Here is a 27605-nt window from a genome sequence, read left to right as displayed (position 1 = left end):
GGCTAACATCCAGTGATGGGCCTGTTTTCGTTAAGCAGAATAGCAGAATCACATAATGACGCAGTAATAGAATTTCAGAATATCAGAATAACAATATTAGAATGACAGAATGACAGAATAAAAGAATAGCAGAATAGCTGAACAACAGAATAGCAGAATAACGGAATATCAGTATATCAGAATAAAAGAATAGCAGAATAGCAGAATAGCAGAATAATAGAATAGCAGAATAACATAATGACACAGTAACAGAATTTCAGAATATCAGAATAACAATATTAGAATGACAGAATGACAGAATAAAAGAATAGCAGAATAGCTGAACAACAGAATAGCAGAATAACGGAATATCAGTATATCAGAATAAAAGAATAGCAGAATAGCAAAATAGCAGAATATCAGAAAATCAGAATATCAGAATAAAAGAATAGCAGAATAGCTGAACAACAGAATAGCGGAATAACGGATTATCAGGTATATCACAATAAAAAAATAGCAGAATAACAGAATAGCAGAATAACATAATAACACAGTAACAGAATATCAGAATGAGAGAAGAACAGAGTTGGAAGGGACCTTGGAGGTCTTCTAGTCTCTCCGATACCTAACAATCAAACCCTAAATCAGTTTGATGCAAAATATATTTCCCCCCACCTGAATTGTTTTCCCGGCTCTTTTTAGTCCCTGAAGTTTATCACAACCTTCCTGGCCATTCTTAGGAATTTAATCCTGTGATATGTAACATTGCCTCCTTTTGTGTGGCCTCCTCCTCCTCCTCCTCCTCCTCCTCCTCCTCCTCCTCCTCCTCCCTCCTCCTCCTCCTCCTCCTCCTCTTCCTCCTCCTTCCTCCTCCTCCTCCTCCTCCTCCTCCTCCTCCTCCTCCTCTTCCTCCTCCTCCTCCTCCTCCTCCTCCTCCTCCTCCTCCTCCTCCTCCACAGATACAGGGGGAGAAGAAGACAGTGAGGACCAGCTGGGCACTGAAGAGGAAGCCGAGCCATCTGCGAGACCCTCTGCCCCCGATCAGCCTTCCTTGCCCAAAAGGCCCCCGTCTCATGTTCTTCCCGCAAGCAGGAGAAGGAAAAGCACTTCCCGGAAGCTTCTCTCCAACAAACCCCAGGATTTCCAGGTGACCAGCCTCAAGCCAGGGGTGAAAGGCTACCGGTTCGGGCCAGTTTGCCTGAACCGGTAGCAAAAAAATGCTAATTTTTAAAAAAAAGGTTCCAATGATTGGATGTCGCACAGCTGATCTTCAGAACTTTTTTAGGCAAAAGTTTTTAAAAAACATCAATAATCATCTTCTTCTTCTTCTTCTTCTTCTTCTTCTTCTTCTTCTTCTTCTTCTTCTTCTTCTTCTTCTTCTTCTTCTTCTTCTTCTTCTTCCTCTTCCTCCTCCTCCTCCTCCTCCTCCTCCTCTCTTTTTCCTCTTCCTCCTACTTCTCCACCACCTCCTCCTTCATCTCTTTCTTTCTTTCTTTCTTTCTTCTTCTTCTTCTTCTTCTTCTTCTTCTTCTTCTTCTTCTTCTTCTTCTTCTTCTTCTTCCTCCTCCTCCTCCTCCTTCCTCCCTCCCACTCCTCCTCCTCCTCCTTCTTCCTCCTCCTCCTCCTCCTCCTCCTCTCTGCAAACCCCTCTCCCTTCTAGCATGATGATTTTCTCTAGTTTGGTCATGGAGCCTCTGCAAGAAAACCACCCGGCTGAGAGAGCACCAAGGGCCCCACACTCCAACCCCGATCTGTAGATATTTCCCACTCTTTGGATCAAATAAATGTGCTAAACTCCGTGGATTTTGGCTAGGGAAAGAGGCAAACATCCGACCTGGAACCCAAGCGCAGAACGGAGAGACCTCCAAGGCTCTCGCTTCCATTCCTGGTGGCTCTTCTGGGCCTTGGGACCTCTTTGCTTCCCTTTCTGCTTTGAGGCGAGGGCTCGGCAGGGCCCCACTGCTCTGTCCTTGAGACCTTTAATGGCCTCTTCTCTTCCTCCTCCTCCTGCCCTTCCCCTTTCTAGATCCGGGTGCGAGTCATTGAAGGCAGGCAGCTCTCGGGGGTCAACCTCAAGTCTGTGGTGAAGGTGACGGCGGTGGGGCAGACCAAGAGAACCCGCATTCGGAAAGGAAACGGTCCCTTTTTTGACGAGGTGAGGAAAGATTCAGAACTTGGAATAACTTTATTGTCACTTTGAATCAGGAGCGGCTTCCTGCCGGTTCTAAGCTCTTCTCTAGAAGAGGATCCACAGATCTACTGTGCCATTTAGAACCGGTTCCAGTTCCCTCCCTCCCCCCGCCCGTCCGCACCACACTCACTGATTGGCTGGCTCACCAATCGCCCCGCCCGCCTCTAAGAGTCCTATCTAAACCTTAAAGTCTTAAAGCTTTCAACTTTGAACACCCCTGGGGATTTTTTCTCTTAAAGGTTAGGGGCGTGAGGGTCTCGTGACTTGACAGCTTTAAGACTTGCACACTTCAATGCCAGAGTTCCTGAGCCAACATTTTGGTTGCTAAGCAAGAGCGTTGTTAAGTTAAGCCACGGGGGGCACAACCAGTGTGCCTGAATGGGTTGGCCAACCCCATGCAGGAGCTTCACTGTAAACCCCGGTTGTGAGAATTGCTCCAAATCGTCCTGTGATTTTTAAAAGTTGGGTGACTTTGGGGGTGAGTGGGGCAGAGGACCCCCTGCCTGTGTGTGACTCTTCCTTTGGGGTCGGTTCCCTGGTGGGAAGGTTTTTGGGGTGCAGCTGAATCTCTCTCTCTCTCTCTCTCTCTCTCTCTCTCTCTCTCTCTCTCCCTCCCTCCCTCCCTCCCTCTCCCTCTCCCTCTCCCTCTCTCTCTCTCTCCTGCAGACCTTCTTCTTCAACGTTTTTGAGTCCCCCGTGGAGCTTTTCGACCAGCCCATATTCCTCACGGTAAGTGGGTTGGGGGGGACTCCCCTCCCACGGAGAACGCATCCTGGAGCATGGGACGTGTTCCTCTTCGGTGCATGGGGGGTCACACGGACCCACATGATGGGAGGCCAAAGCAGCTTTCTGTAATCGGGGGAGGCACATTCCACGCTTGTGAGAATTCCCATGTTTCCCCCAATTTCACTCCCCATTTGTTTATTTGCATCCCACCTTCATTAGTTTTACCAAGAACAGAGCCAACCCTCCCCTCCTTTTGTTTTACCCACAACAGCAACCTTGTGAGGTGGGTTGGGCTGAGACAGAGGGAAGCCCCCTAGCTCCCAGCCTAAGGCAGGAATAGAACTCGCCTCCTCCTGGTCATTGGCCCAAAGTCACCCAGCCGGTTTTCATGCTTAAGGCAGAACTAGAACTCTCTCCTAGTGATTGGCCCAAAGTCCTCCGTTTGGCTTTCATGCCTATGGGGGTGCTAGATCTCATGGATCCCCATGTTCTGCTCCTTTCCCTGGCACCCTTTGAACGGGGGAATCAACTGGCTCCTTTGAGGATCTCCAAATCCTCTGACATCTTTTGCAAGCTCACCAACCTTTGTGAGATGCCCGCAATCTTGGGAAATCTCTGCGCAACCTGGCTGGAAGTTCACGAGGGCTTGTAGGAGGACCACGAAAGCTCCCCCCCATCTTGGTGCAGACAAGGAGGGTTGGTTCTTGCCCCAAATGCTAAGCTCACCTCAAAGGGCAGCAAGTCAGGTGGCATCTGAGGAGACCTTGTTTCCGTGGAAGCTCATTTTTTGTGTCCCCTCCAGGTTGTTGACTCTCGTTCCCTCCGGACGGACTCTGTCATCGGAGAATTCCGGGTAAGTCTTTTCCTCCCTAATCCTCCAAATCAGAGGTGGCCACTTTAAGACTCGTGGACTTCAACTCCCAGATTCCCCAGCCAGCATAATTGACTCTCTTGTAATCCCTTTCTCTGCAATCTCTCCACTTGGATCAGAGGTCTCCAAACTCGGCCACTTTAAGACTCGTGGACTTCAACTCCCAGAATTCCCCAGCCAGCATAATTTACTCTCTTGCAATCCCTTCCTCTGCAATCTCTCCACTTGGATCAGAGGTCTCCAAACTCGGCCACTTTAAGACTTGTGGACTTCAACTCCCAGAGTTCCCCAGCCAGCATATCTTACTCTCTTGTAATCCCTTCCTCTGCAATCTCTCCACTTGGATCAGAGGTCTCCAAACTCGCCCACTTTAAGACTTGTGGACTTCAACTCCCAGAATTCCCCAGCCAGCATAATTTACTCTCTTGTAATCCCTTCCTCTGCAATCTCTCCACTTGGATCAGAGGTCTCCAAACTCGGCCACTTTAAGACTTGTGGACTTCAACTCCCAGAATTCCCCAGCCATCATAATTTACTCTCTTGCAATCCCTTCCTCTGCAATCTCTCCACTTAAATCAGAGGTCTCCAAACTCGGCCACTTTAAGACTTGTGGACTTCAACTCCCAGAATTCCCCAGCCATCATAATTTACTCTCTTGTAATCCTTTCCTCTGCAATCTCTCCACTTGGATCAGAGGTCTCCAAACTCGGCCACTTTAAGACTTGTGGACTTCAACTCCCAGAATTCCCCAGCCAGCATAATTTACTCTCTTGCAATCCCTTCCTCTGCAATCTCTCCACTTGGATCAGAGGTCTCCAAACTCGGCCACTTTAAGACTTGTGGACTTCAACTCCCAGAATTCCCCAGCCAGCATAACTTACTCTCTTGTAATCCCTTCCTCTGCAATCTCTCCACTTGGATCAGAGGTCTCCAAACTCGGCCACTTTAAGACTTGTGGACTTCAACTCCCAGAATTCCCCAGACAGCATAATTTACTCTCTTGTAATCCCTTCCTCTGCAATCTCTCCACTTGGATCAGAGGTCTCCAAACTCGGCCACTTTAAGACTTGTGGACTTCAACTCCCAGAATTCCCCAGACAGCATAATTTACTCTCTTGTAATCCCTTCCTCTGCAATCTCTCCACTTGGATCAGAGGTCTCCAAACTCGCCCACTTTAAGACTTGTGGACTTCAACTCCCAGAATTCCCCAGCCAGCATAATTTACTCTCTTGCAATCCCTTCCTCTGCAATCTCTCCACTTGGATCAGAGGTCTCCAAACTCGGCCACTTTAAGACTTGTGGGCTTCAACTCCCAGAATCCCCCAGACAGCATAATTTACTCTCTTGTAATCCCTTCCTCTGCAATCTCTCCACTTGGATCAGAGGTCTCCAAACTCGGCCACTTTAAGACTTGTGGGCTTCAACTCCCAGAATCCCCCAGACAGCATAATTTACTCTCTTGCAATCCCTTCCTCTGCAATCTCTCCACTTGGATCAGAGGTCTCCAAACTCGGCCACTTTAAGACTTGTGGACTTCAACTCCCAGAATTCCCCAGACAGCATAATTTACTCTCTTGTAATCCCTTCCTCTGCAATCTCTCCACTTGGATCAGAGGTCTCCAAACTCGCCCACTTTAAGACTTGTGGACTTCAACTCCCAGAATTCCCCAGCCAGCATAATTTACTCTCTTGCAATCCCTTCCTCTGCAATCTCTCCACTTGGATCAGAGGTCTCCAAACTCGGCCACTTTAAGACTTGTGGGCTTCAACTCCCAGAATCCCCCAGCCAGCTCCCAATTCTGAGAGTTGAAGTCCACAAGTCTTAAAGTGGCCGAGTTTGGGGACCCCTACTCCACATAATTACAGAGAAAACTTTGTTGGAAAAGTTTGTGCAGCCATCACACCCTTTCTCCTTCCTGTGTCTTGTGTGCCACATTGCCACAAAGAAAAAGGAAATTAATCGCCACCCTCATCAACAGAAACATGACAGAATATAGAATAATGGAGCTGGAAGGGACCTCGGAGGTCTTCTAGCCCAACCCCCTGCTTGGGCAGGAAAAACTAGACCATTTCAGACAAATGGCGGTCCAGTCTCTTCTTCAAAACTTCCAGTGTTGGAGCATTGACCGTGTGTGTGTGTGTGTCTGATTGTCTGTCTTGGGTGAGTGGGTGGGGGTGAGGAACAAGGGGGCTCCAGCCTGAGGGTCCTTGTCTTTGTGTCTTCCAGGTGGACGTTGGGACAATTTATGCTGAACCCCGTGAGTGGAAATTGGGAACTGGGCAGAACTGGATGGGAGGCGTTAGCAAGGAACAGGGAAACACGGCGGGAGGCCCTTCGTTGATGATAAGATTAAATCATACAGCTAGAAAGAAAAAACGGAGAAAGTCAAAGGGGAAAGAAGTGTGGAAAGGAAAGAAAAAAAGGAGTGAAAACACTGTGATTTCCCCCCCCCCAGAGCAGTGGAAGACAAAAGAATTTCCTTCAGCAAAATGCCAGTTGGGGGCTGCATGGGGCTTGCTAGTTCAAGTGGGGACTGTGACCTCCAAGCCATTTAGACGCAGTCCTCAAATTACAACAGTTCATTTAGTGACCAGACCATTTTACACGGTGAGGGGGTGTGTGAATTGTGGGGTATAAATGTGACTCCCTCCCCCCCCCCCCTCCAGGGCATTGCTTCCTCCGGAAGTGGCTGCTGCTGTCGGACCCGGAGGATTTCTCGGTGGGCGCCAGAGGCTACTTGAAAGTCAGCCTGTACGTCCTCGGTCCCGGGGATGAAGCCCCCGTGAGTATTTCCATGAAAGGGGGCCAGACTCGGAGCAAAGGGATTTTCCCCCCCCCGCCCCGAGCGGCCTCTCCTCCTTGGTGGAGGGGTCTTCAGGGCCTCTGTGTCTCCCAGCGAGATCCGCAGCGCAACGGAGGGGCTATTCCGACCCCACGCCCCCTTCTTCATGGGGAAAGAGGGCCGACTTTGAGGGGCTGCCTCTTTGGAAGGCCCCGGAAAAGCCCCCCCCAGGCTGTGTGGGACTGTCCTGCAGGCAAGTGAGAAGCTCCAGATTCAAGGACGATTGTAGGGTTCATCTGATACTGATCGGCCCTGGATCTGGCCAAGCCCAGACTCCTACCACTGATGATGTTACCTAGTTGGGTAATGAAATGTCTGCAAGAAAACCATCAAGATCAGAGAGCACCAAGGACCCCACAGTCCTCTTCCTCCTCCTCCTCCTCCTCCTCCTCCTCCTCCTCCTCCTCCTCCTCCTCCTCCTCCTCCTCCTCCTCTTCCTCCTCCTCCTCCTCCTCCTCCTCCTCCTCCTTTTCCCCACCTATCACTTCCCTTTCACTTCCACTCCACAAATTCACTCCCTTGTTCCACTGATGATGTTACCTAGTGGGGTAATGAGATGTCTGCAACAAGACAACAAGCTCAGAGAGACCCCCACAGTCGTCTCCCCCTCTTCCCCCTCCTCCTCCCCACCCGTCCTCCCAACCCCACCCTCCCTTCTATGTTTGATGATGCTACCTAGCTGGGTAATGAAATCCTGGTTGGGGCTGCAAGAAAACGACCCACGTTGGAGTTTGTTCAAAGTTCAACCTGACCTACGAACTTCCTCTTCTTCTGAAATATGTAACATCTGGATCCTATAAGCCCCCCCCCCCCCGAGGAAACTTGGCATAGAAATGATTATGTCGTTTTAAACATTTAAGAGCCTTGGTGGCTGGATTGCAGCACAGCAGGCAAACTCTGCCCACTGCCGGCAGTTCGATCCTGTCTGGCTCAAAGGTTGGCTCAGCCTTCCCTCCTTCCGAGGTGGGTCAGAGGAGGATCCGGATGGTTGGGGCCAAGAGGCTGATAGCAATAGCAGTAGACTTATATACCGCTTCATAGGCCTTTCAGGCCTCTCTAAGCGTTTACAGAGAGTCAGCATATTGCCCCCAACAATCTGGGTCCTCATTTTACCCACCTCGGAAGGATGGAAGGCTGAGTCAACCCTGAGCCGGTGAGATTTGAACCGCTGACCTGCTGATCTAGCAGTAGCCTGCAGTGCTGCTTTTTAACCACTGCGCCACCTTGGCTCTTAGAGAGGCTTAGAGAGGGGCTGCAGAGCAATTCCCTTTGAAACCCATGCAAATGAAAAAGGGGGGAACATGATGCCAAGATGCGGAAGGGGGCTCTGGGAGGGGCAGGGGGGGTGCAATCTTCCCTCCTCACCCCTCCTACTTCCCCTGGGCTAGTAGCAATAGCAATAGCGGTTAGACTTATATACCGCTTCATAGGGCTTTCAGCCCCCTCTAAGCGGTTTTACAGAGTCAGCATATCGCCCCCAACAACAATCCGGGTCCTCAGTTTACCCACCTCGGAAGGATGAAGGCTGAGTCAACCCTGAGCCGGTGAGATTTGAACAGCCGAACTGCAGCTTAGCAGTCAGCTGAAGTGGCCTGCAGTGCTGCACTCTAACCACTGCGCCACCTCGGCTCAAAGGCCTCCTTGGTGCAATATCAGGGCCGGGCAGGAGGGAGCCAAGCGGACAGGAGGGTCCAGGTGCGTCTGAGAAGATGGGGAGGCGCCTGCAGAGGGACAGGTGGCCCTTCGGGTAACCCCGGGGCCAAGGCGGGCAGGCGCTTCATCCGTCCTCCCACCCCTCTTCGCAGGTGGAGAAGAAGGAAGCTGCCGAGGAGAAAGAGGACATTGAGGGCAACGTCTTCAAGCCGCCCGGCGTGGCTCTCCGTGGCGCCCACTTCTCTCTCAAGGTCTATCGAGCGGAGGACCTGCCCCAGAGTGAGTGGTGGGGCAGAGGGCCCCCTGGCCGGGAGGGTGGGGAAGGGAGGAGACGGCCTGTGGGCTAGAAGTATGGAAGCGAAACTCGGAAGGCCTCTTCTCTCGGCTGTGGATGATGGGGTATCTTACTCAACATCCCGGAAGGCATCTGGTTCTGGATGGCTGCTGGGTTCGCTTTGTAAGGACAGGTGGAAATGAATTCGGTCCTTCTTCAAAGCTTGAGTCGGACCCTTTTCAGGAGTGAAGGCGAAGATTAGGAATAATGTAAACTGCTTAAAGTTTGAGTAACGGCAAGAAGCTGAGTTCAACGTAGAGACTTTACTGACTTTTTTCTTCTTTTTTTTCTTCTTTTTTTAATTTCCTTGGTTTTAATATATTTTAGACTGTGTGTGATAAAAAGCTATACCGTGTACGGGCTCTGGGAAGTTGGGGGGGGGAGAAGGGAGGTGGGGTCCTAGGGGGGAGGGGGGAGGGGGGAAATATAGTATGTGCTGGATTTTAAAGTGATTAATATGATTGCACTTGTATACTGTTGCGTTTTTAATTCTAGTGTAAAAATAGGACAAGCTGAATATATTGATAGATAGTAGAAATACACCGAAGGGAGGAGCAGAGGGAAAGAAGAAAGAGGGGTAGAGAGGGTGGGAGAGAGGATGGGAGGGAGGGTGAGGTGGAAGGGAGGGAGCGTATCGGGAGAGAGGAGTGATAGAGGGGGAGGGGAAGTAGGGTAGAGGGGAATGTTGGAGGGGAGAAAGGAAGTTGGAGGGGGGCGAAAGAAAGGGTGTATGGAGGGTTGAAGTGGTATATTGGTTTTGTATTTTGGGGAGTAATTTTGACAAGGATGGCTGTGTTTATTGCCCAATGTTATATGGCCCCGGTTATGCACAGTATATATGTGACCGTATGAAATGAAAAATGAAAATAAAACATATTTACAGACAGGAGTGAAGGCGAATCTACATGGTCCTCCCTCCCTCTCTTCCGGCCTCCCTTCTTTCCTTGTTTCCTCCCTCCCTCCCTTCTTTCCTCCCTTCCCTTCTTCCCTCCCTCCCTCCTCTCGGCCCCATTCCCCAGTCTTTGCTCCTTCTAACAGAACGGTCTTGTCCTCGCAGTGGACGATGCCGTGATGGACAGCGTCAAGCAGATCTTCGGCTTTGAAAGCCAGAAGAAGAACCTGGTGGATCCCTTCGTGGAAGTCACCTTCGCGGGGAAAACGGTACGTCAGCTACAAACCCCCTCCCCCACCCCCCAGTGCCATTAATGGCAGCAGCCAAAAATAATAATACAATCCTGGGTTGTGTAAACAGAAGCATAGAATTAAAATGATGAGAAGCGTTGGTGCCCGCTTTATAAATCCTTAGGAAGGCCACACCTGAATCCTGCAACCAGTTTTGGTCACCACGTTAGAAAAAAGATGTTGAGGCTTTGGGAAAAGTGCAGAGAAGAGCAACTGAGATGCTCAAAGGCCTAGAGCAGTGTTTCTCAACCTTGGCAACTTGAAGATGTCTGGATTTCAACTCCCAGAATTCCCCAGCCAGCATTCGCATTCGCTGGCTGGGGAATTCTGGGAGTTGAAATCCAGACATCTTCAAGTTGCCAAGGTTGAGAAACACTGGACTAGACGCTAAGCGTTGTTAACCTGGGAGTTGAAGTCCAGACATCTCAAGTTGCCAAGGTTGAGAAACACTGGCCTAGAGGCTAAATATATAGAGACTAGAATAAATAGAATAGAAATAGAATAGAATAACAGAGACGGAAGGGACCTTGGAGGTCTTCTAGTCCAACCCCTGCTTAGGCAGGAACCCTACACCACTTCAGACAACTGGTTAGCAATAGCAATAGCAATAGCAATAGCAGTTAGGCTTATACACCGCTTCATAGGGCTTTCAGCCCTCTCTAAGCGGTTTACAGAGTCAGCATATTGCCCCCAACAACAATCCGGGTCCTCATTTCACCTAGATAGATAGATAGATAGATAGATAGATAGATAGATAGATAGATAGATAGATAGATAGATAGATAGATAGATAGATAGATAGATATAGAGAGAGGGAGAGATAGATATAGAGAGAGGGAGGGAGGGAGAGATAGATATAGATAGATATAGATAGAATAGATAGATAGATAGATAGATAGATAGATAGATAGATAGATAGATAGATAGATAGATAGCAATAGCAGTTAGCCTTATATACCGCTTCATAGGGCTTTCAGCCCTCTCTAAGCGGTTTACAGAGTCAGCATATTGCCCCCAACAACAATCCGGGTCCTCATTTCACCTAGATAGATAGATGGATAGATAGATAGATAGATAGATAGATAGATAGATAGATAGATAGATAGATATAGAGAGAGGGAGAGATAGATATAGAGAGAGGGAGGGAGAGATAGATAGATAGATAGATAGATAGATAGATAGATAGATAGATAGATATAGAGAGAGGGAGAGATAGATGTAGAGAGAGGGAGGGAGGGAGAGATAGATATAGATAGATATAGATAGAATAGATAGATAGATAGATAGATTAGATAGATAGATAGATAGATAGATAGATAGATGATAGATAGATAGATAGATAGCAATAGCAGTTAGACTTATATACCGCTTCATAGGGCTTTCAGCCCTCTCTAAGCGGTTTACGGAGTCAGCATATTGCCCCCAACAACAATCCGGGTCCTCATTTCACCCACCTCGGAAGGATGGAAGGCTGAGTCAACCCTGAGCCGATGAGATTTGAACAGCCGAACTGCAGTCAGCTGAAGTAGCCTGCAGTGCTGCATTTAACCACTGCGCCACCTCGGCTCTCTCGTGACCCAAGGTCTTCTTAAAACGTCCAGTGTTGGAGGATTCACAGCTTCTGGAGGCAGGGAGTTCCCCTGGCTAATGGTTCTCACTGTCAGGAAATTCCTTCTTCTTTTCTAAGCCGCTTCTCTCCTTGATATAAAGAAGAAGAGTTGCAGGATTTGTGCTTGGCTGGTGTATTTGAGGGGCTGCCCACCCAAAGAAGAGGGAGGCCAGATTCGCTTAACAACTGTGGCAAGAATGGCCGTAAAAGGGCCCAAACTCACTTAACAACGGTCTCGCTTAGCTGCGGAAATGTCGGGTTCAATTGTGGTCGTAAGTCGAGGACCACCTGTCGCTTTGTTTCCCTGTTGAGCCTGACTTCTGCTGCCTGGAGGAAGGCTGTGGGACCCCGGAGGAGAAGGGGCTCTGATTCCGCGCTCTCTTTCCTTCCTTTGAGCAGCTCTGTAGTAAGATTGTGGAGAAGAACGCCAATCCCCAGTGGAACCAGATTGTCACCCTGCCTGCCATGGTGAGCCCCCCCTCCCCAAATCCCCCCCCAGTCTTTTCAGCATCCTCCGTTCCCCCCAAAGCCTCTCCCTGACCCAGCCCCTCCCGCTCTTCCCTGCAGTTTCCCTCCATGTGCGAAAGGATGAGGATCCGCGTCATGGACTGGTGAGTAACGAGCGAGGAGTCAGGGGGCGGCTCCCTCATTTATAACCCCACCGTTTGCCAGGTTTGGGGCAGGAAAAGGGGCCAGGCAGCCTTGTTTCCAGCTGGGGGGGCTCAGTTCAGGCCATCCCACCCCCGAAAACCATGGGGACCCTGAGCAGTTGGAGTAAACTCCACATCCTTCTAGCACTGATGATGTTACCTAGTTGGGTCATGAAATCTCTACAAGAAAACCAACAAGTTCAGAGAGCACCAAGGACGCCACAGTCTTTTTCCTTCCTCCTCTTCTTCTTCCTCCCCCTCTTCTTCCTCCATCTTTCCTCCTCCTCTTCCTCCTCTTTCTCCTCTTCTTCCTCCCCCTCTTCCTCCTCCATCTCTCCTCCCCCTCCTCCTTTTTCTCCTCTTCTTCCTCTCCCCTCTTCCTCCCCATCTCTCCTCCTCCTCCTCCTCCTCCACCTTATCGTCTTTCTCCTCCTCTTTCTCCTCCATCTCCTCCTCTTCCTCCTCCTCCACCTTCTCCTCTTTCTCCTCTTCTTCCTCCCCCTCTTCCATCTCTTCTCCTCCTCCTCTTCCTCCTCCTCTTCCTCTCCCCTCTTCCTCCTCCATCTCTCCTTCTCCTCCTCCTCCTCCTCCACCTCCTCCTCTTTCTCCTCTTCTTCCTCCCCTCTTCCATCTCTTTCTCCTTCTCTTCCTCTCCCCTCTTCCTCCCCATCTCTCCTTCTCCTTCTCCTCCTCCTCCACCTTATACTCTTTCTCCTACTCTTCCTCCTCCATCTCTCCTCCTCCTCCTCCACCTTCTCCTCTTTCTCCTCTTCTTGCTTCCCCTTCTTCCATTTCTCCTCCTCCTCTTCCTCCTCCTTACCTCAGTTGCGCAATGAAATGTCTACATCAAAACAAAATCCCAGAGAGTACCAAGGACCCCGCAATCCCCCTCCTCCTCCTCCTCCTCCTCCTCCTCCCCCCTGCAAACTGTCTTCTAGCACTGGTGATGGTACCTAGTTGGGTCATGAAATGTCTGCCAGAAAACCACCAAGCTCAGAGAGCACCAAGGCCCCCCCCCACCACAGTCCTTTTCCCTCCTCTTCCTCTTCTTCCTCCTCCTCCTCTCCACAAACCCCAGTCCCTTCTAGTAGCACTGATGACGTTCCTAGTTTGGTCACGAAACGTCTAGGCGGTGCAGTGGCTGGGAGACGCTGCCCTTGTTGATCAGAAAGCTCGGCAGTTCAGCGGTTCGAATCCCTAGTATACATCCCCTGCGTAAGCAGGAGGATGGACTAGAGGACCTCCAAGGTCCCCCCCTGTTATGTTATGTTATCTGCAAGACAACCTCTTAGCTAGGAGAGTCCCAAGGAGCCCCCCCCCCGTTGCCTTATCCCTTCAGACGGCATTTGGAAACCCTGGTTTATTGAACAAGCTCTGACGCTTTCTCCAAACTCACAAAGGAGGCCCCTCTTTCCAGAGGCTGCCTGTCCTCCGGAGAGCAAGTTGTGCACGCAACTTTTTTGTCCACGCAAGCGTGTGAGTCTGAGCTGCGAAAATCTGAATGAACACTAGATGGCAGCAGTTGGAGAGGGAAAGCCTCCTGCCTGGGATTTTGCACTGGGCTGGGATTTTCCCTCTACCAGAGTCCCCAAATTACCAGGACTGCAGACCAGGGATGAAATCCAGCAGGTTCTGGAGAACCGGTAGCGGAAATTTTGAGTAGTTCGGAGAACTGACAAATGCACCTCCGGGCGGCCCCAGAGTGTGTGTGTGGGGGGGTGGGGATGGGGATTTTGCAGTATCCTTCCCCTGCCAGGCCCACCAAGCCACACTCCATGCCCACCAAGTCATGCCCACTGAAAGTAAAAAAAGAACGAACTTCACCACTGCTGCAGATCCTCCGATTGTGCTGAGAACTTTGATCCCTGGGGGAAGGCATCATTTCTAGCAGGTAACTGGATCAACTGGATTTTATTTTGCAGGGACCGGCTGACCCACAACGACATCATTGGCACCAGCTACCTCTGCATGTCCAAAATCTCCGCTCCGGGAGGAGAACTGGAAGGTGAGCAAGGGAAGAATCCCCTGATTCTTGGCACAGCTGGCAGGGGGGGGCGATGGGGTCTTCTGTCCCCCGAGCGAGCCAACCTCAGGCTCCCTGGAGGTCGGAGGGAGTGGCTGATGGGTTCTCTAGCACATTTTTAGAGCCGTGGTGGCGCATTAGTTAGGGTGCAGTACTGCAGGCCACTTCAGCTGACTGTTATCTGCAGTTCAGCGGTTCTAATCTCACCGGCTCAGGGTTGACTCAGCCTTCCATCCTTCCAAGGTGGGTGAAATGAGGACCCAGACTGGGGGGGCGATATGCTGACTCTGTAAACTGCTTAGAAAGGGCTGAAAGCCCTATGAAGCGGTAGATAAGTCTAACTGCTATTGCTATTGCTATTGCTATTGCTATTGCTATTGCTATCTATCTATCTATCTATCTATCTATCTATCTATCTATCTATCTATCTATCTATCTATCTATCTATCTATCAGATTGTTGGGGGCAATATACTGACTCTGTAAACTGCTTAGAAAGGGCTGAAAGCCCTATGAAGCGGTATATAAGTCTAACTGCTATTGCTATTGCTATTGCTATTGCTATTGCTATCTATCTATCTATCTATCTATCTATCTATCTATCTATCTATCTATCTATCTATCTATCAGATTGTTGGGGGCAATATACTGACTCTGTAAACTGCTTAGAGAGGGCTGAAAGACCTATGAAGAGGTACATAAGTCTTACCGCTATTGCTAACTGTGAAGACCATAGTAGGACCTGGACTGTTCACAGCACTGAGTTACAACCTCTACAATTTGGGTTTCCCTGGGCCAGGTTCTTCCCAAGCAGTTGGAGCCATGAGGAGGATTAGGGGACTGGAGGCTAAAATCAGGGGTGAAATCCAGCAGGTTCTAACAGGTTCTGGAGAGCCAGTAGCGGAAACTTTGAGTAGTTTGGAGAACCAGCAAATGCCACCTCTGGCCGGCCGCAGAGTGGGGAGGGCCTGGGGATTTTGCAGTATCCTCCCCCTGCCACGCCCACCAAGCCACGCCCACCAAGCCACACCCACAGAACCAGTAGTAAAAAAAATGGGATTTCACCACAGGCTAAAATACAGGGAACGGTTGCAGGAATTGTTCCTGTCTAAACTAGTGAAAAGAAGAACCGGGGGAGACATGGCCACAGTCTTCCAATATTTGGGGGGGCGGCTGTCACAGAGAAGAGGGGGTCCGACCTGTTCTCCAAAGCCCCCGAGGGCAGGACAAGAAGCGAAGGGTGGAAACTAATCAAGGAGAGAAGAGAAGCAACATGGAATTAAGGAGAAACTTCCTGACAATGGGGACAATTAACCGGTGGAACGGCCCTTCCCTTCAGAAGTTGTGGGCCCTCCATCATCACTGGAGGTTCTCAAGAAGATGCTGGATATCCATTTGTCTGGGATGGCATACGGTCTCCTGCTTGAGCAGTGGGTTGGGCTAGAAGACCTCCACGGTCCCTTCCAGCTCTGTCATTCTGTTGAAAAGCCACCTCTTCATTTCTATGCCTCATCTCTCCCATGGTCTCAGGAGCCCCCTTCTTAAGCGGAAGCTGTGTCTTATTTTACTTTTTTTTTTTTTCGTTTCAAAAGTTTTATTTTCTTTTAAGACAAACATTTCATCATTCCTCAATCAGTGAGACATCCGAGTACAATTTTTTTGTGTGGCAAAATAGTTCTAGTTTTCCACCAAATTCTTGTCTAGCCTAATATATACCCCTCCCTCCCTCCACCCTCTCCCCCAACCCCACTCCTCCTCCCCCCCCCGACTTCCCAGAACCCGTACACGGTATGGATTTCGAACAAACACAGTCTAAAATCTATTGAGAAAAAAAGAAATAAAGAAATTAATAACATTCTACATTGACCTTAGCTTCTTCTTACTGAACCAACTTTAAACAATTTAAATCATTCCTGATCTTAAGCATAGGCTAACTGGAATTTCTTGGTCCTGTATTTATTTTGTATATAGTCAATCCATTTTTTCCAGTCTCGTTTCTATCTCTCATTTGAGTGATCTTTAAGATATGCCGATATTTTAGCCATCTCGGCTAAGTTTGTGACTTTCAATGTCCATTCTTGAGTTGTAGGCAAGTCTTCCTTCTTCCAGTATTGCGCCACCAACAGTCTTGCTGCAGTTATTAGGTGCAGAATCAAGTTAGTCTCTACCGCTGTAAAGTCAATACTTATACCTAGTATTAAGCGGAAGCTGTGGTGATCCACCACCCCAAAGGACCTCACTTTTTCACTTTCCCCCCTCTTTCTTTGTGCTTCAGATGAGTTTCCCGCCGCTACGAAACCCTTCAAAGCAACAGACAGTATGTCCTTGGCATGACTCTTCCCCCTCTCCCCCCCTCCCAGAGCTCCTGAGTGTGTTTCTGAAACGAATTTAAAATCATTTGGGAATCGAAATGCACGATGCACGTGGCCTCAGCCAGGGAAGGCATGTGGCTGCCCTTGGGTTGATCATCATCCACCTTGCTTCGATTTGTAATCTCGGTTTAAATCCTCCCTCGGTGTGATTGTGCATGGATAACTCTGGGAAAGAGGGGAGATTTAGGGCTCGTCTTTTTTGGGAGGGGACTGCTGGGTGTCCTTTCCTCCTGCCATCTCCCCAACCCAGCGACTTGAAGGTGGGTGGGCTTCAACTCCCAGAATCCCCCAGCTAACTTTGCTGGGTGTTGAAGTCCTCCCACCTTCCACCTGCCAAGGTTGAGAAAGGACCTTTGGAGGAGCAGGATGGACCCTTGTGCAAATAGAGCCTGCCGAAAATGCTAAATCTGGGAAGTTGACTGCAAATTTGTCTGGTTTTGCTGAAGGTATCTCTAAACCATGAGTAGCCGTTGAGTTTCTCTACTGGTGGCCTTCTGAGGGTGGGTAGCTTGCTTTGATTGCTAGAAATCCAGAAGACAAAGGATCATAACTGAGTCAAGATGGCCAGCATGTCCATTCTCAACCCTGGTTTAATGTCATGAGTTTTTTAAAAAAAAATATATATACAAGGATTTCTTTGCAATTTCAAAAGATTCAGAAACCTCTTTCTTCTCTTTGGGGCCACCGGTAGAAGGACATTTGGGTGGGTTATTTCAGGTAGACAATGGTCTCCATCATTCCACATTCGTGGGCTTCTTTCCGCAGTGGATGATGGGCTTGGCTTCCTTCCCACCTTTGGCCCATGTTACATCAACCTCTACGGCAGTCCGAGGGAGTTCACTGGATTTCCTGACCCTTATGAAGACCTCAACAGTGGCAAGGTGAGACAATCCTACTTGAGTAGCTGGAGAAGCCGTTGGGTTCACCCAAGTTGGCCAAGTTGGGAGGCAAGAACCGGCTTGTGAAAGGACGGGCCTTCTCATGGGCTCATCCTTACATCCCAAGGGAGAAGGAGTGGCCTATCGTGGGAGGCTGCTGGTGGAACTGGAGACCAAGCTGGTGGACTACGTGGAGCAGAAGCTGGGGGACATCCCTGCGGATGACATCCTGAGAGTGGAGGTGAGGCTTCCATGCCCTTGGGGACCTCCTGTGGAGAGAGGCCACCTCTTCATCTTCTCAGGGAAAGGCTGATCGTCTGAAGTGGTCGCCCAGGCCCCTTTAAGACTTGTGGACTTCAACTCCCAGAATTCCTCAGACAGCTTTGCTCCAAAAGTGGGGGGGGGAGGGGAAGCATCGCATGACAAGGTGGCACAGTGGTTAAATGCAGCACTGCAGGCTACTGCTAGATCAGCAGGTCAGCGGTTCAAATCTCACCGGCTCAGGGTTGACTCAGCCTTCCATCCTTCCGAGGTGGGTAAAATGAGGACCCGGATTGTTGTTGGGGGCAATATGCTGACTCTCTGTAAACCGCTTAGAGAGGCCTGAAAGGCCTATGAAGCGGTATATAAGTCTACTGCTATTGCTATTGCTATTACCCTGGGACATTGCAACCGTCCTAAATATGAGTCAGTTGCCAAATATCCGAATTTGGATCACGTGACCCCCCCCCAGGTATGCCAGAACGGCCGTTAAGTGTGAAAAATGGCTCTTAAATCCTTGTTTCCCCCAGTGCGGCTGTCACTAAACAAACTGTTCCAAGTTGAGGACCTGTACAAATCCCAATTGTGGCCCTCAGTCCAGACTGGAGTGTCCAGGGGGGGGGCTTCTTCTGGCATAGGGATGGCTAACCTTTTTGTTGTCGTGTGCTGTAAGCACATGCCTACATGCTCCAACACCCATAATGCGTGTGCGACAACACCCATGCGCCTCACCCCCCCATGCCTGCGTATGACCCCCATAAAACAGGCCACAGGGGGGAGCTCACCGCGCACCCCCCCACACACTCCCCTTCCCCTCCTGCATGCACCCCGCCCCCCGCGCATGGACGGTAGGAACCCGAAAATCAGCTGGCTGGCAGGAGGCGTGTGCGCATGTGCTGTGGAGCTGGGCTGGGGCAATGGCTTGGGTGCCCACAGAGAGGGCTCAGCCCCCTGGGGCAGGGGCGCCATAGGTTTCCCACCACAGTTCCAGAACGACCCCATTCCTTTCGTCCTTTCCAGAAGTTCCTCCGTCGGCGGAAGTACAACCTCTTCGCGGCCTTCTACTCGGCCACAATGCTCCAGGGCGTGGGGGACGCCGTCCAGTTTGAGGTCAGCATCGGCAACTACGGGAACAAATTCGACAACACCTGCCTGCCCCTGGCGTCCACCACGCAGTTCAGCCGGGCGGTCTTTGATGGTAAGTAAGTAAGTAAGTAAGTAAGTAAGTAAGTAAGTAAGTAAGGAAGGAAGGAAGGAAGGAAGGAAGGAAGGAAGGAAGTAAGTAAGTAAGTAAGTAAGTAAGTAAGTAAGTAAGTAAGTAAGTAAGTAAGTAAGTAAGTAAGTAAGTAAGTAAGGAAGGAAGGAAGGAAGGAAGGAAGGAAGGAAGGAAGGAAGGAAGGAAGGAAGGAGGGGGAGGCCCAGGCAGGGAGACTACGCAGAGCAGAACCCGAGATCGAATTCAGGCCGGTCACCAGAGATTGACTCTGGAACGGGAGGTCTTTGGTGTTGCTACTCCTGGACGGAATAGCTTGCTGATCACGGCCTTTCCTTCTCAGCTGGGCCTTCTCCAAGGAAGGGGAGGTCTGAACACCACAGAACTCTTCATCCATCCTCTGTGTGTGTGTGTGTGTGTGTGTGTGTGTGTGTTCCAGCATAACTCTCGAGCAATTTCAACCAAATTTGGTAGACAAATGACTTACTCTCTGGAGAAAAATACCGTGGGGGTAAGATACCCTCGGGTATGTGTTCTGTTAAGATGCAGGCTGTTGTGCCTTAAAATGGCTTCTACTGTACTGCTGTAAAATGGCTTCTACTGTACAGCACAGTGGAGTTGCCATGGTAACGGCTCCACAGTCCTCCACAAGGGGGCTCCCTCTGGTAAGGGGGAAAATCCAATATTAGAAATTACGTTTGGTCCGGACATTTTCTCCCTATAAATAAATAAACACCTGGGCAATGCCAGGTTATCGGCTAGTAAATAAATAGAGGGAGGCCTCTCTGCTTTTCCCATCTCCACAGGTTGCCAGTACTACTACCTTCCCTGGGGCAACGTGAAACCGGTGGTGATTCTCTCCTCCTACTGGGAAGACAGCGGCCACAGGACGGATGCCCAGAATCTCCTCGCCAGGGCGGCAGACCGGCTGGTGAGGGCTTGGGGCTGAGAAGGGTGGCCTTGGAAGCCCCCCCAGGGAGGGTCCAGAAGAGATTCTGCTCGTCTCTGCGGCCCCACATCAGTCAGTTAGTAGTACGAGACGATCCCGTCTTGTAAGCGATGCTCTTATTCCCCAGGTTGGGCAGAATTCCTCAACCAGCTGGGCTGACGGATGGACTTCAACTCCCAGAATTCCCCAGCACAGAATTCTGGGAGCTGAAGTCCACCCGTCTTAAAGCTGCCCAGATTGAGGACACAACTCCACACTCTGACCCCTGTGCGAATATCCCACCAGCACGGCCTCCGTCTCGCCTTTGGGACTCGGAGTCCGCAGGGCACGGCTGAGTTGGCCGCATCCGAAGTCACCCGCGGGCGTTCCTTGAGTCAAATCGGTGTCGGCTGGGACTCAAAAGGGGGCTAACGAGGGAGAATCTTTGTGGCTCAGGGTTGAAATTAAGGGTCCTTGGCTCTCTCTGAGCTGGGTGGTGCAAGAAAACGACCAAGCCCAGGAAGCCCCCCTTCGAAGGGGCTGCCCAGGGTGGTCAGAGAAAGGCCCGGAGGCCCCTGGCGGCCGCAGCACAAGAGGCCGTGTGGTGCCAGTGTCCACGTGTGCCCTTCAGCTGCTCCGTGGGCCAAGTGGAGGCTGCCAGGGCTGGAGGCAGGGCCCCTCCCTCAGCGGCCTTTCTGCTCTCTGCCCAATGCAGGCGGCCAACTTGGAGCTGGTCCACCTGGCGCAGAAAGCCCAGCGTTCTGCCAGCGCCTTGGACTCCCTGGTGGCTCAGATGCTGGATGAGCTCATGGTGGACTGCAGGTAGGCGTGCGGGGGGTGCGGGGGAGGGTCTGTGGCCAGGCCAGGAGCCCCCTGGGTGGGTTCACGACCGGCTGGTTTGTTTACCTTGGAGGGGGTCCCGGGGCGGAGGAATGGCATCCAGTGGTGGGCAGGGGCTCCTCCGCAGGCGCTGAGCCAAGACCCCGGGTTGAAAAGGTGATGCTGGAGCCGGGTCATAAATCCCACCTCCGTCCTGAATGGCCTCTTTGTGTGGCTGCGGGCGGAGCTGGCCTGGCACAGCCCTGGCTCACTCCAGGAGGGGTCTCCCGTCCACAGCCTCCCCCTCCCCCTCCCCCGGCTCTTGGTATAGACCCCTTCAGGTTCAAAGCCTCTGTGAAGTCCTGCTCCGGATGCCTCTTTCTTTCATTCGTCCTCCCTTCCTTCCTTCCACCCTCCCTCCCTCCTTCTTTCTTCCTTTCTTCCCTCTTCCTTCCTTCCCTTCCTCCCTCTTTCTTTCATTCTTCCTTTCTTCCTCCTTTCCTCCCTCCCATTTCCTTCCCTCCTTCCCTCCAACTTTCTTCCTTCCCTCCCTCTTTCTTTCTTTCTTTCTTCCCTCCATCTTCCTTCCTTCCTTCCTCCCTCCCTCTTTCTTTCTTCCCTCCCTCCCTCTTTCTTTCAATATTCCTCCCTTCCTTTCCTCCCTCCCACTTCCTTCCTTCCTTCCCTTCCCCCTCTTCCTTCCTTCCTTTCTTCCTTCCTTCCTTCCTTCCCTCCCTCCTCCCTCTTTCTTTCTTTTTCTTTCCTCCCTCCCTCCCACTTTTTTTCTTTCTTCCTTCATTCCCTGCCTCCATCTTTCTTTCCTTTCTCCCTCCCACTTCCTTCCTTCCTTCCCTCTCTCCCCCTTTCTCTTTCTTTCTTTCTTTCCTTCCTTCCTTCCTTCCCTCTCTCCCTTTCGCTTCCTTCCTTCCTTCCTTCCTTCCTTCCTTCCCTCCCTCCCTCCCTCCCTCCCTCCCTCCCTCCCTCCCTCCCTCCCTCTGGGAGTTGACGTCCCCCTGTCTTGAAGTCTCCAAAGTTGACCACCACTGACCTAGTCAATCGAAATTCACTTGGGCTCAGCTTCTCATCTGCTCATCACATCAATTCACCCTTTTCTTGCGCATCAAAGGAACCAACCGGTTTTTTCCCCAGGGTGCTTTTTCAACTTCCTTTCGACGTGGCCTTTCCTGGTGGTCTCCCATCCGATCCCATCCCTCCGCCTATGTTGTGCGTCTATGCCCAGAGCCCAACCGATCCATGTGGGAAATCATTCCCACATTGTTTTTAAGGAAACGCCTCCCAAGGCAACGGTCCTGACCTCCGCAGGGTTGAAACCCAAAACGAGAGCAGGGAGGGAGCATGGTTTCTGGGCATGTGCAAAATCCCCCCCTCCCCCCAAATAGGGAAACGACAGCAAATTCCAGGAATGAAAGGGAAGGTGGGACAGTTGCTCAGCTCACTGACACATTAAAACTTCCTGGGGGATTTCTCTAATTGAGTTTGTGGAAAGGCAAATCAACAGGAGGGTTCCCACAACAGCCAAAAATATGTTATTTTGTGCTCCTGTGCGAGGACAAAATGTTTGTTTTTCCTTCAAAGAGAGGAATGTCCAGAGGATTAGAGGGCTCCTCCGTTTGGTCAATCCAAGACCCCCAACCCTTCTCCTCCCACCCCTCAGATTAGACAAAGGCCCCACCTCTTTTTTCCTACATACTTTGTTTTTACATTTTCAATTAACATACTTATGTGTAATGCCTGGATCAATTGCTTACATAATTATATAACATATAATAACAATAATAATATTGATAACAACAACAACATAATATTTTCCCAGCATCTAATTTCTACTTCTGTTATCCAAGCAGTTATAAAACAAATCCCACATTTGAAAATCTTCTGTACCTTCCTTCTCTTTAATCTTTAATGTCGGTCTATCCGTTTCTGTGCGATCTAATATTTTTTTTAACTACATCTTTTTCTCTCGGAGTTTCCTCATCTTTCCCAAAATGTGCAAATATAATTCTTGCTGCTGTCAAGACATGCAATAAATATTAAATACAAATTCCCTTTATTAATATTTCCCTGGGACTATCCCTCACAAGGATATTTCTATTTTATAAATCCATGTGCAGCTTTAACATTTTTTTTCCTAACAATGAATGTATTTTTAGCCAACTATTCTTTGCTTTCACACAAGTCCATCACAAGGGATAGAACGGGCCTGGTGTCTGATTACATTTCCAGCATTTGGCTGACAAATTTGTGGGTTCACCATCACTGGAAGTTTTTAAGAAGAGATTGGACAGCCATTTGTCTAAAATGGGGAAGGGTTTCCTGTCTAAGCAGAAGGGTTGGACTAGAAGACCTCAAAGGTCCCTTCCAGCTCTGTTATTCCATTCCATTCCATTTTCTCTTCTCTTCCCTTCTCTTCCTCATTCTATCTATTCTATTCCATTCTCTCTTCCCTTCCCTTCCCTTCCTCATTCTATTCTATTCTATTCTATTCAGTATTTTATTTTCTTCTCTTTTCTCTTTCTATTCTATTCTATTCTGTATTATCTTTTCTTTTCTCTTTCTATTCTATTCTATTCTATTCTATTCTATTCTATTCTATTCTATTCTATTCTATTCTATTCTATTCTATTTGGTATTATCTTTTCTTCTCTTTTCTCTTTCTATTCTCTTTCTATTCTATTCTATTCTGTTCCATTCCATTCCATTGCACTTCTCTTTATTCTATTCTATTCTATTCTATTCTATTCTATTCTATTCTATTCTATTCTATTCTATTCTATTCTATTCTATTCTATTCCATTCCATTCCATTCCATTCCATTCCATTCCATTCCATTCCATTCCATTCCATTCCATTCCAGTCTCTCTTCCCTTCCCTTCCTCATTCCATTCTATTCTATTCTATTCGGTATTATCTTCTCTTTTCTCATTCTATTCTATTCTATTCTATTCTATTCTATTCTATTCTGTATTCTCTCTTCTTTCCCCTTCCCTTCTCTCCCCTCCCCTTCCCTCCCATCGCTATTCTAAATTTCAGAGAAAATAGTTATGGGCAGAGAGCCTTTGTAAATCAATGTCTCATTGGAATCCTGCAGACTTTCTCCTCAAATATAATGTACAACTGCAGGCTGCTTAGGCAGAATCACAGGCAGGAAAATTTGGGTGAAGATATTGAGATATTGAGCAATTTCCCCCGGCCACTGCAACCTCAGGAGGAGGGGAGAGGGAGGGCAAGAAGGAACAGGGTTATTTTTGCAGTTTCTCTCTCTTGCACTACCTCCATTCTAGTCCCTGGATTTATTTATATATTTATTCATTGAGTTTATGTGCTGCCCACCTTGCTATCAAGAGTGACCCTGGGCAGCTTACAGTGCAACGAAATAGAACCACAGAACACAGTTATTGGTATAAAAATCAGTTAAAATTACAGGAATCGAATAGAGAAGATGGGTAATTAGGCTTACGATGCAATTAAGTGGAAATATAAAAGAAAATTTAATACAAAAACCAAGTGAAATGATAGGAATCAAATGGTGAAAAATGAGTTCTTAGGCTTATAATGCAGTGTTTCTCAACCTTGGCAACTTGAAGATGTCCGGACTTCAACTCCCAGAATTCCCCAGCCAGCATTCGCTGGCTGGGGAATTCTGGGAGTTGAAGTCCGGACATCTTCAAGTTGCCAAGGTTGAGAAACACTGGACTAGACGCTAAGCGTTGTTAACCTGGGAGTTGAAGTCTGGACATCGTCAAGTTGCCAAGGTTGAGAAACACTGTTATAATGCAATCAAATAGGAGTATGAAACACAATTATAAATATAAAAATCAGTTTAAAAATACGGAAACTAAATAGAGAAAATGAGTAATTAGGTTCACGATGCAATTAAATAGGACTAGAAAACACAGTTATAAATATTAAAATAAAGTTACAATTATAGGAATGAGGGAAAGCGGGCAATTATGCTTGCAATGCAATTAGATGGGAATATAAATATAAAAATCAATTAAAATTACAGGAAATTAAATAGAGATGATGATGATGATGATGATGATGATGATGATGATGATGATGATGATGTTATCCATTCAATTGTGTCCGATTCTTGGTCGTTCTCTTTGCCAGGTGGTCTCATGACCTCTTCCAATCTTGGGTCTGTCTGGGGTCAGCTTTGAGGGTGTCCATCCACCGTGCTCTTCGGTTTTAAATGGGGAGAAAGTGATAATTAGGCTAAGGGATTAGGAGGAGACTAATGGGGGCTTCCTTGGCTGTCTCCTTCCACAGCCAACCCCTGGTTGATGTCACTCAAAAGTCCAACAGCACCCACCTGGACCAATACCTCTACCATTTCCGGACCACCAACCTCGAACAGATGGTTCAGGCGGCCTTGGAAGATGAAGCACGAAGACTCTGACCTACAGATGGTTTTGGATCAGGCAGAAGATTGGCTCTCTCGGTTAAAGTCCATGGTGGAGGAGGTACCGTATTTTTCAGAGTATAAGACGCTCCAAAGTATAAGACGCCCCTAGCTTTTGGGGAGGAAAACAAGGGGGGGAAATCTGCTTCTGCCTCCCAGCAATCTTCCTCCTTGCAAAAAACAGCAAACAGTACAGAAGATATACACTGTTTGTGGTGTTACATTTCAGACTATACTTGCACAGATGCTGTTAAAATTGATGTGGCTTTCTGGAAGTATACATTATTCTCTGCTGTTTAAAAGGAGATACAACAGCACTGGGCCTCTTCAGACCAAGCGTTTATTTTAAAAGCTTCTTCATTTTGTTAAGCTGCCTAGAACAAGAATAAAGCAGTCTTTAAAAAAATAAGACTAATAATTTGAACATTCTACAGGCATTTATAGTTATTGACTTACCTCTTTGCAGCAAACAGCCTGATTAGCACAAGAGAAAAAAAATCTGCTTCTGCCTCCAATTTGCCTCCTGCAGCAAACAGCAAGTTTCACTTTCAGTTTCTCAAGTTTCGCTTTCAGTTTCACTTTCAGTTTCTCAAGTTTCGCTTTCAGTTTCCCAAGTTTCACTTTCAGTTTCCCAAGTTTCACTTTCAGTTTCTCAAGTTTCGCTTTCAGTTTCTCAAGTTTCGCTTTCAGTTTCACTTTCAGTTTCTCAGTTTCACTTTCAGTTTCCAAGTTTCACTTTCAGTTTCTCAAGTTTAGCTTTCAGTTTTCCCAAGTTTCACTTTCAGTTTCTCAAGTTTCGCTTTCAGTTTCGCTTTCAGTTTCTCAGGTTTCGCTTTCAGTTTCCCAAGTTTCACTTTCAGTTTCTCCCGGTCATCAGCTGTTTCAGGCTGCAGGGATTGATCTAGCCTATTGCAGCCTCTGCAAGCGCCCCCCCCCCCCGTCGGTTTGCTTCAAGGAGGTAAATTCCTGGGAGGCAGAGGCCAAAGGTTGTGGCCGGAGGGTGGGTGGGGCTACATTCAGTGCATAAGATGTACCCACAATTTTCACCCTCTTTTAGGGGGGGAAAGTGCACTTTATACTCTGAAAAGTACTGTAGATGTAGTTCTCAGCATGCAAAGAGGAATTCTTCAGTCTTTTCTAAGCCACTGAGCCATTTCTTATATCTAGGGAAAGGGTGCTAACATCATCATCTTCTTTTAACGACCCCATAATCCCTTGCCGGGTGGAGTCTGACCAACTGAATGAAGCTAGCAGAGTGGCCGGATGCCCTTCCCTGTCACCAGTCTGGAGTTTTGTTTGGCAGATATAGTCTCGTTGTGCCTAGAGAGAGAAATAGCTGCCTCTACTAGGATCGAACTCACGGCCTCCTGATTGTGAGGCGAGAGCTTGAGGAGTGGTCCTTCAACCCCCCCTTCCAAGTCATGGATAGGACCAGCACAAGATCCAGGAGAGCCCCCGTGGCCCTCCTCTCCATCCTCCCTTCCAAACCTTCTTGGAGATCATTTGGTAGCATGCAGACAACCAGGAGTCCAACCCAAAGGGCATCCTCTAACCCAACTTTTTTGTTTATTGAGACCCTGATCTAATCTCTCCTTCGATCTACTCAGCTCACAGGGGGGATCCCTCTGGCCAAAGGGGGCCTCTTCCTAAAGCCCATTAACCCTTTCCTTGCCAGCCCCAGAACAGCCTCCCGGACGTCGTGATCTGGATGTTGCAAGGCGACCGGCGGGTGGCTTACGCCCGGCTGCCCGCCCGAGAGGTCCTCTTCTCCCGGAACGGAGCCAGCTGCTGTGGCAAAACTGTGGGAGGCTCCAGACCATATTCCTGAAAGTAGGTTTACTTGGGGCAGGGTGGGATTTGGGCTTTTGAAGAGGGGTGGGGAGGATACAGGGGGTCAAAAGGTCAGGCGTGCTATCAAGTCCAGCAACTTCTCTTCTTTTGGGAGTTGTGGTCAGAAAACTCTTCTGGGCAAACAGTTGGGGCACTCGGGATGCCTAGCACGGAATGGAGTCATGTGGCTGATCTTGGCTTGTTTCATATTGATTGATTGATCCATTCATTCGTTCATTGATTGATGCATTCATATATTGATTGATTGATTCATTGATTGATTGATTCATTCATTCATTTGTTGATTGATTGATTCATTCATTCATTCATTTGTTGATTGATTGATTCATTCATTCATTTGTTGATTGATTGATTGATTGATTCATTTATTTGTTGATTGATTCATTCATTCATTCGTTGATTGATTGATTGATTGATTCATTCATTCATTTGTTGATTGATTGATTGATTCATTGATTCATTCATTTATTTGTTGATTGATTGATTGATTGATTGATTCATTTGTTGATTGATTGATTCATTTATTTGTTGATTGATTGATTCATTCATTTATTTGTTGATTCATTCATTCATTTATTCATTGATTGATTGATTGATTGATTCATTTATTTGTTGATTGATTGACCCATTTATTTATTTATTTATTCATTGATTCATTCATTCATTCATTTGTTGATTGATTGATTCATTTATTTGTTGATTGATTCATTCATTCATTTATTTGTTGATTGATTGATTGATTCATTTATTTGTTGATTGATTGATTGATTCATTTATTTGTTGATTGATTCATTCA

The 27605-nt window shown here is 48.4% G+C and overlaps 1 protein-coding gene across 1 annotated transcript in view; it reads left to right on the top strand.

Moving 5' to 3' along the window:
• DYSF (dysferlin) overlaps positions 1-27605 on the top strand; it is a 122153-nt gene that overhangs the window by 24232 nt on the left and 70316 nt on the right. The window contains 21 exon segments of the mRNA XM_087723823.1: positions 939-1126; positions 2006-2134; positions 2837-2899; positions 3699-3749; positions 5996-6026; positions 6436-6551; positions 8417-8543; positions 9656-9759; positions 11789-11857; positions 11957-12000; positions 13962-14044; positions 16337-16378; positions 17199-17314; positions 17439-17552; positions 18593-18770; positions 19592-19716; positions 20429-20535; positions 24826-24931; positions 24933-25019; positions 26634-26751; positions 26754-26788. Coding sequence (XP_087579949.1) covers positions 939-1126; positions 2006-2134; positions 2837-2899; positions 3699-3749; positions 5996-6026; positions 6436-6551; positions 8417-8543; positions 9656-9759; positions 11789-11857; positions 11957-12000; positions 13962-14044; positions 16337-16378; positions 17199-17314; positions 17439-17552; positions 18593-18770; positions 19592-19716; positions 20429-20535; positions 24826-24931; positions 24933-25019; positions 26634-26751; positions 26754-26788 — 2033 coding nt within the window.

This window comes from Thamnophis sirtalis, unplaced genomic scaffold (genome assembly GCF_051295495.1).
Source record: "Thamnophis sirtalis isolate CommonGarterSnake01/CBP01778 unplaced genomic scaffold, rThaSir2_p1.2 scaffold_10, whole genome shotgun sequence".
In the NCBI taxonomy this organism is placed as follows: Eukaryota; Metazoa; Chordata; class Lepidosauria; order Squamata; family Natricidae; genus Thamnophis; species Thamnophis sirtalis.
Note: the sequence above shows the minus strand (reverse complement) of the source record. Positions and strands in the feature narration are given on the sequence as shown.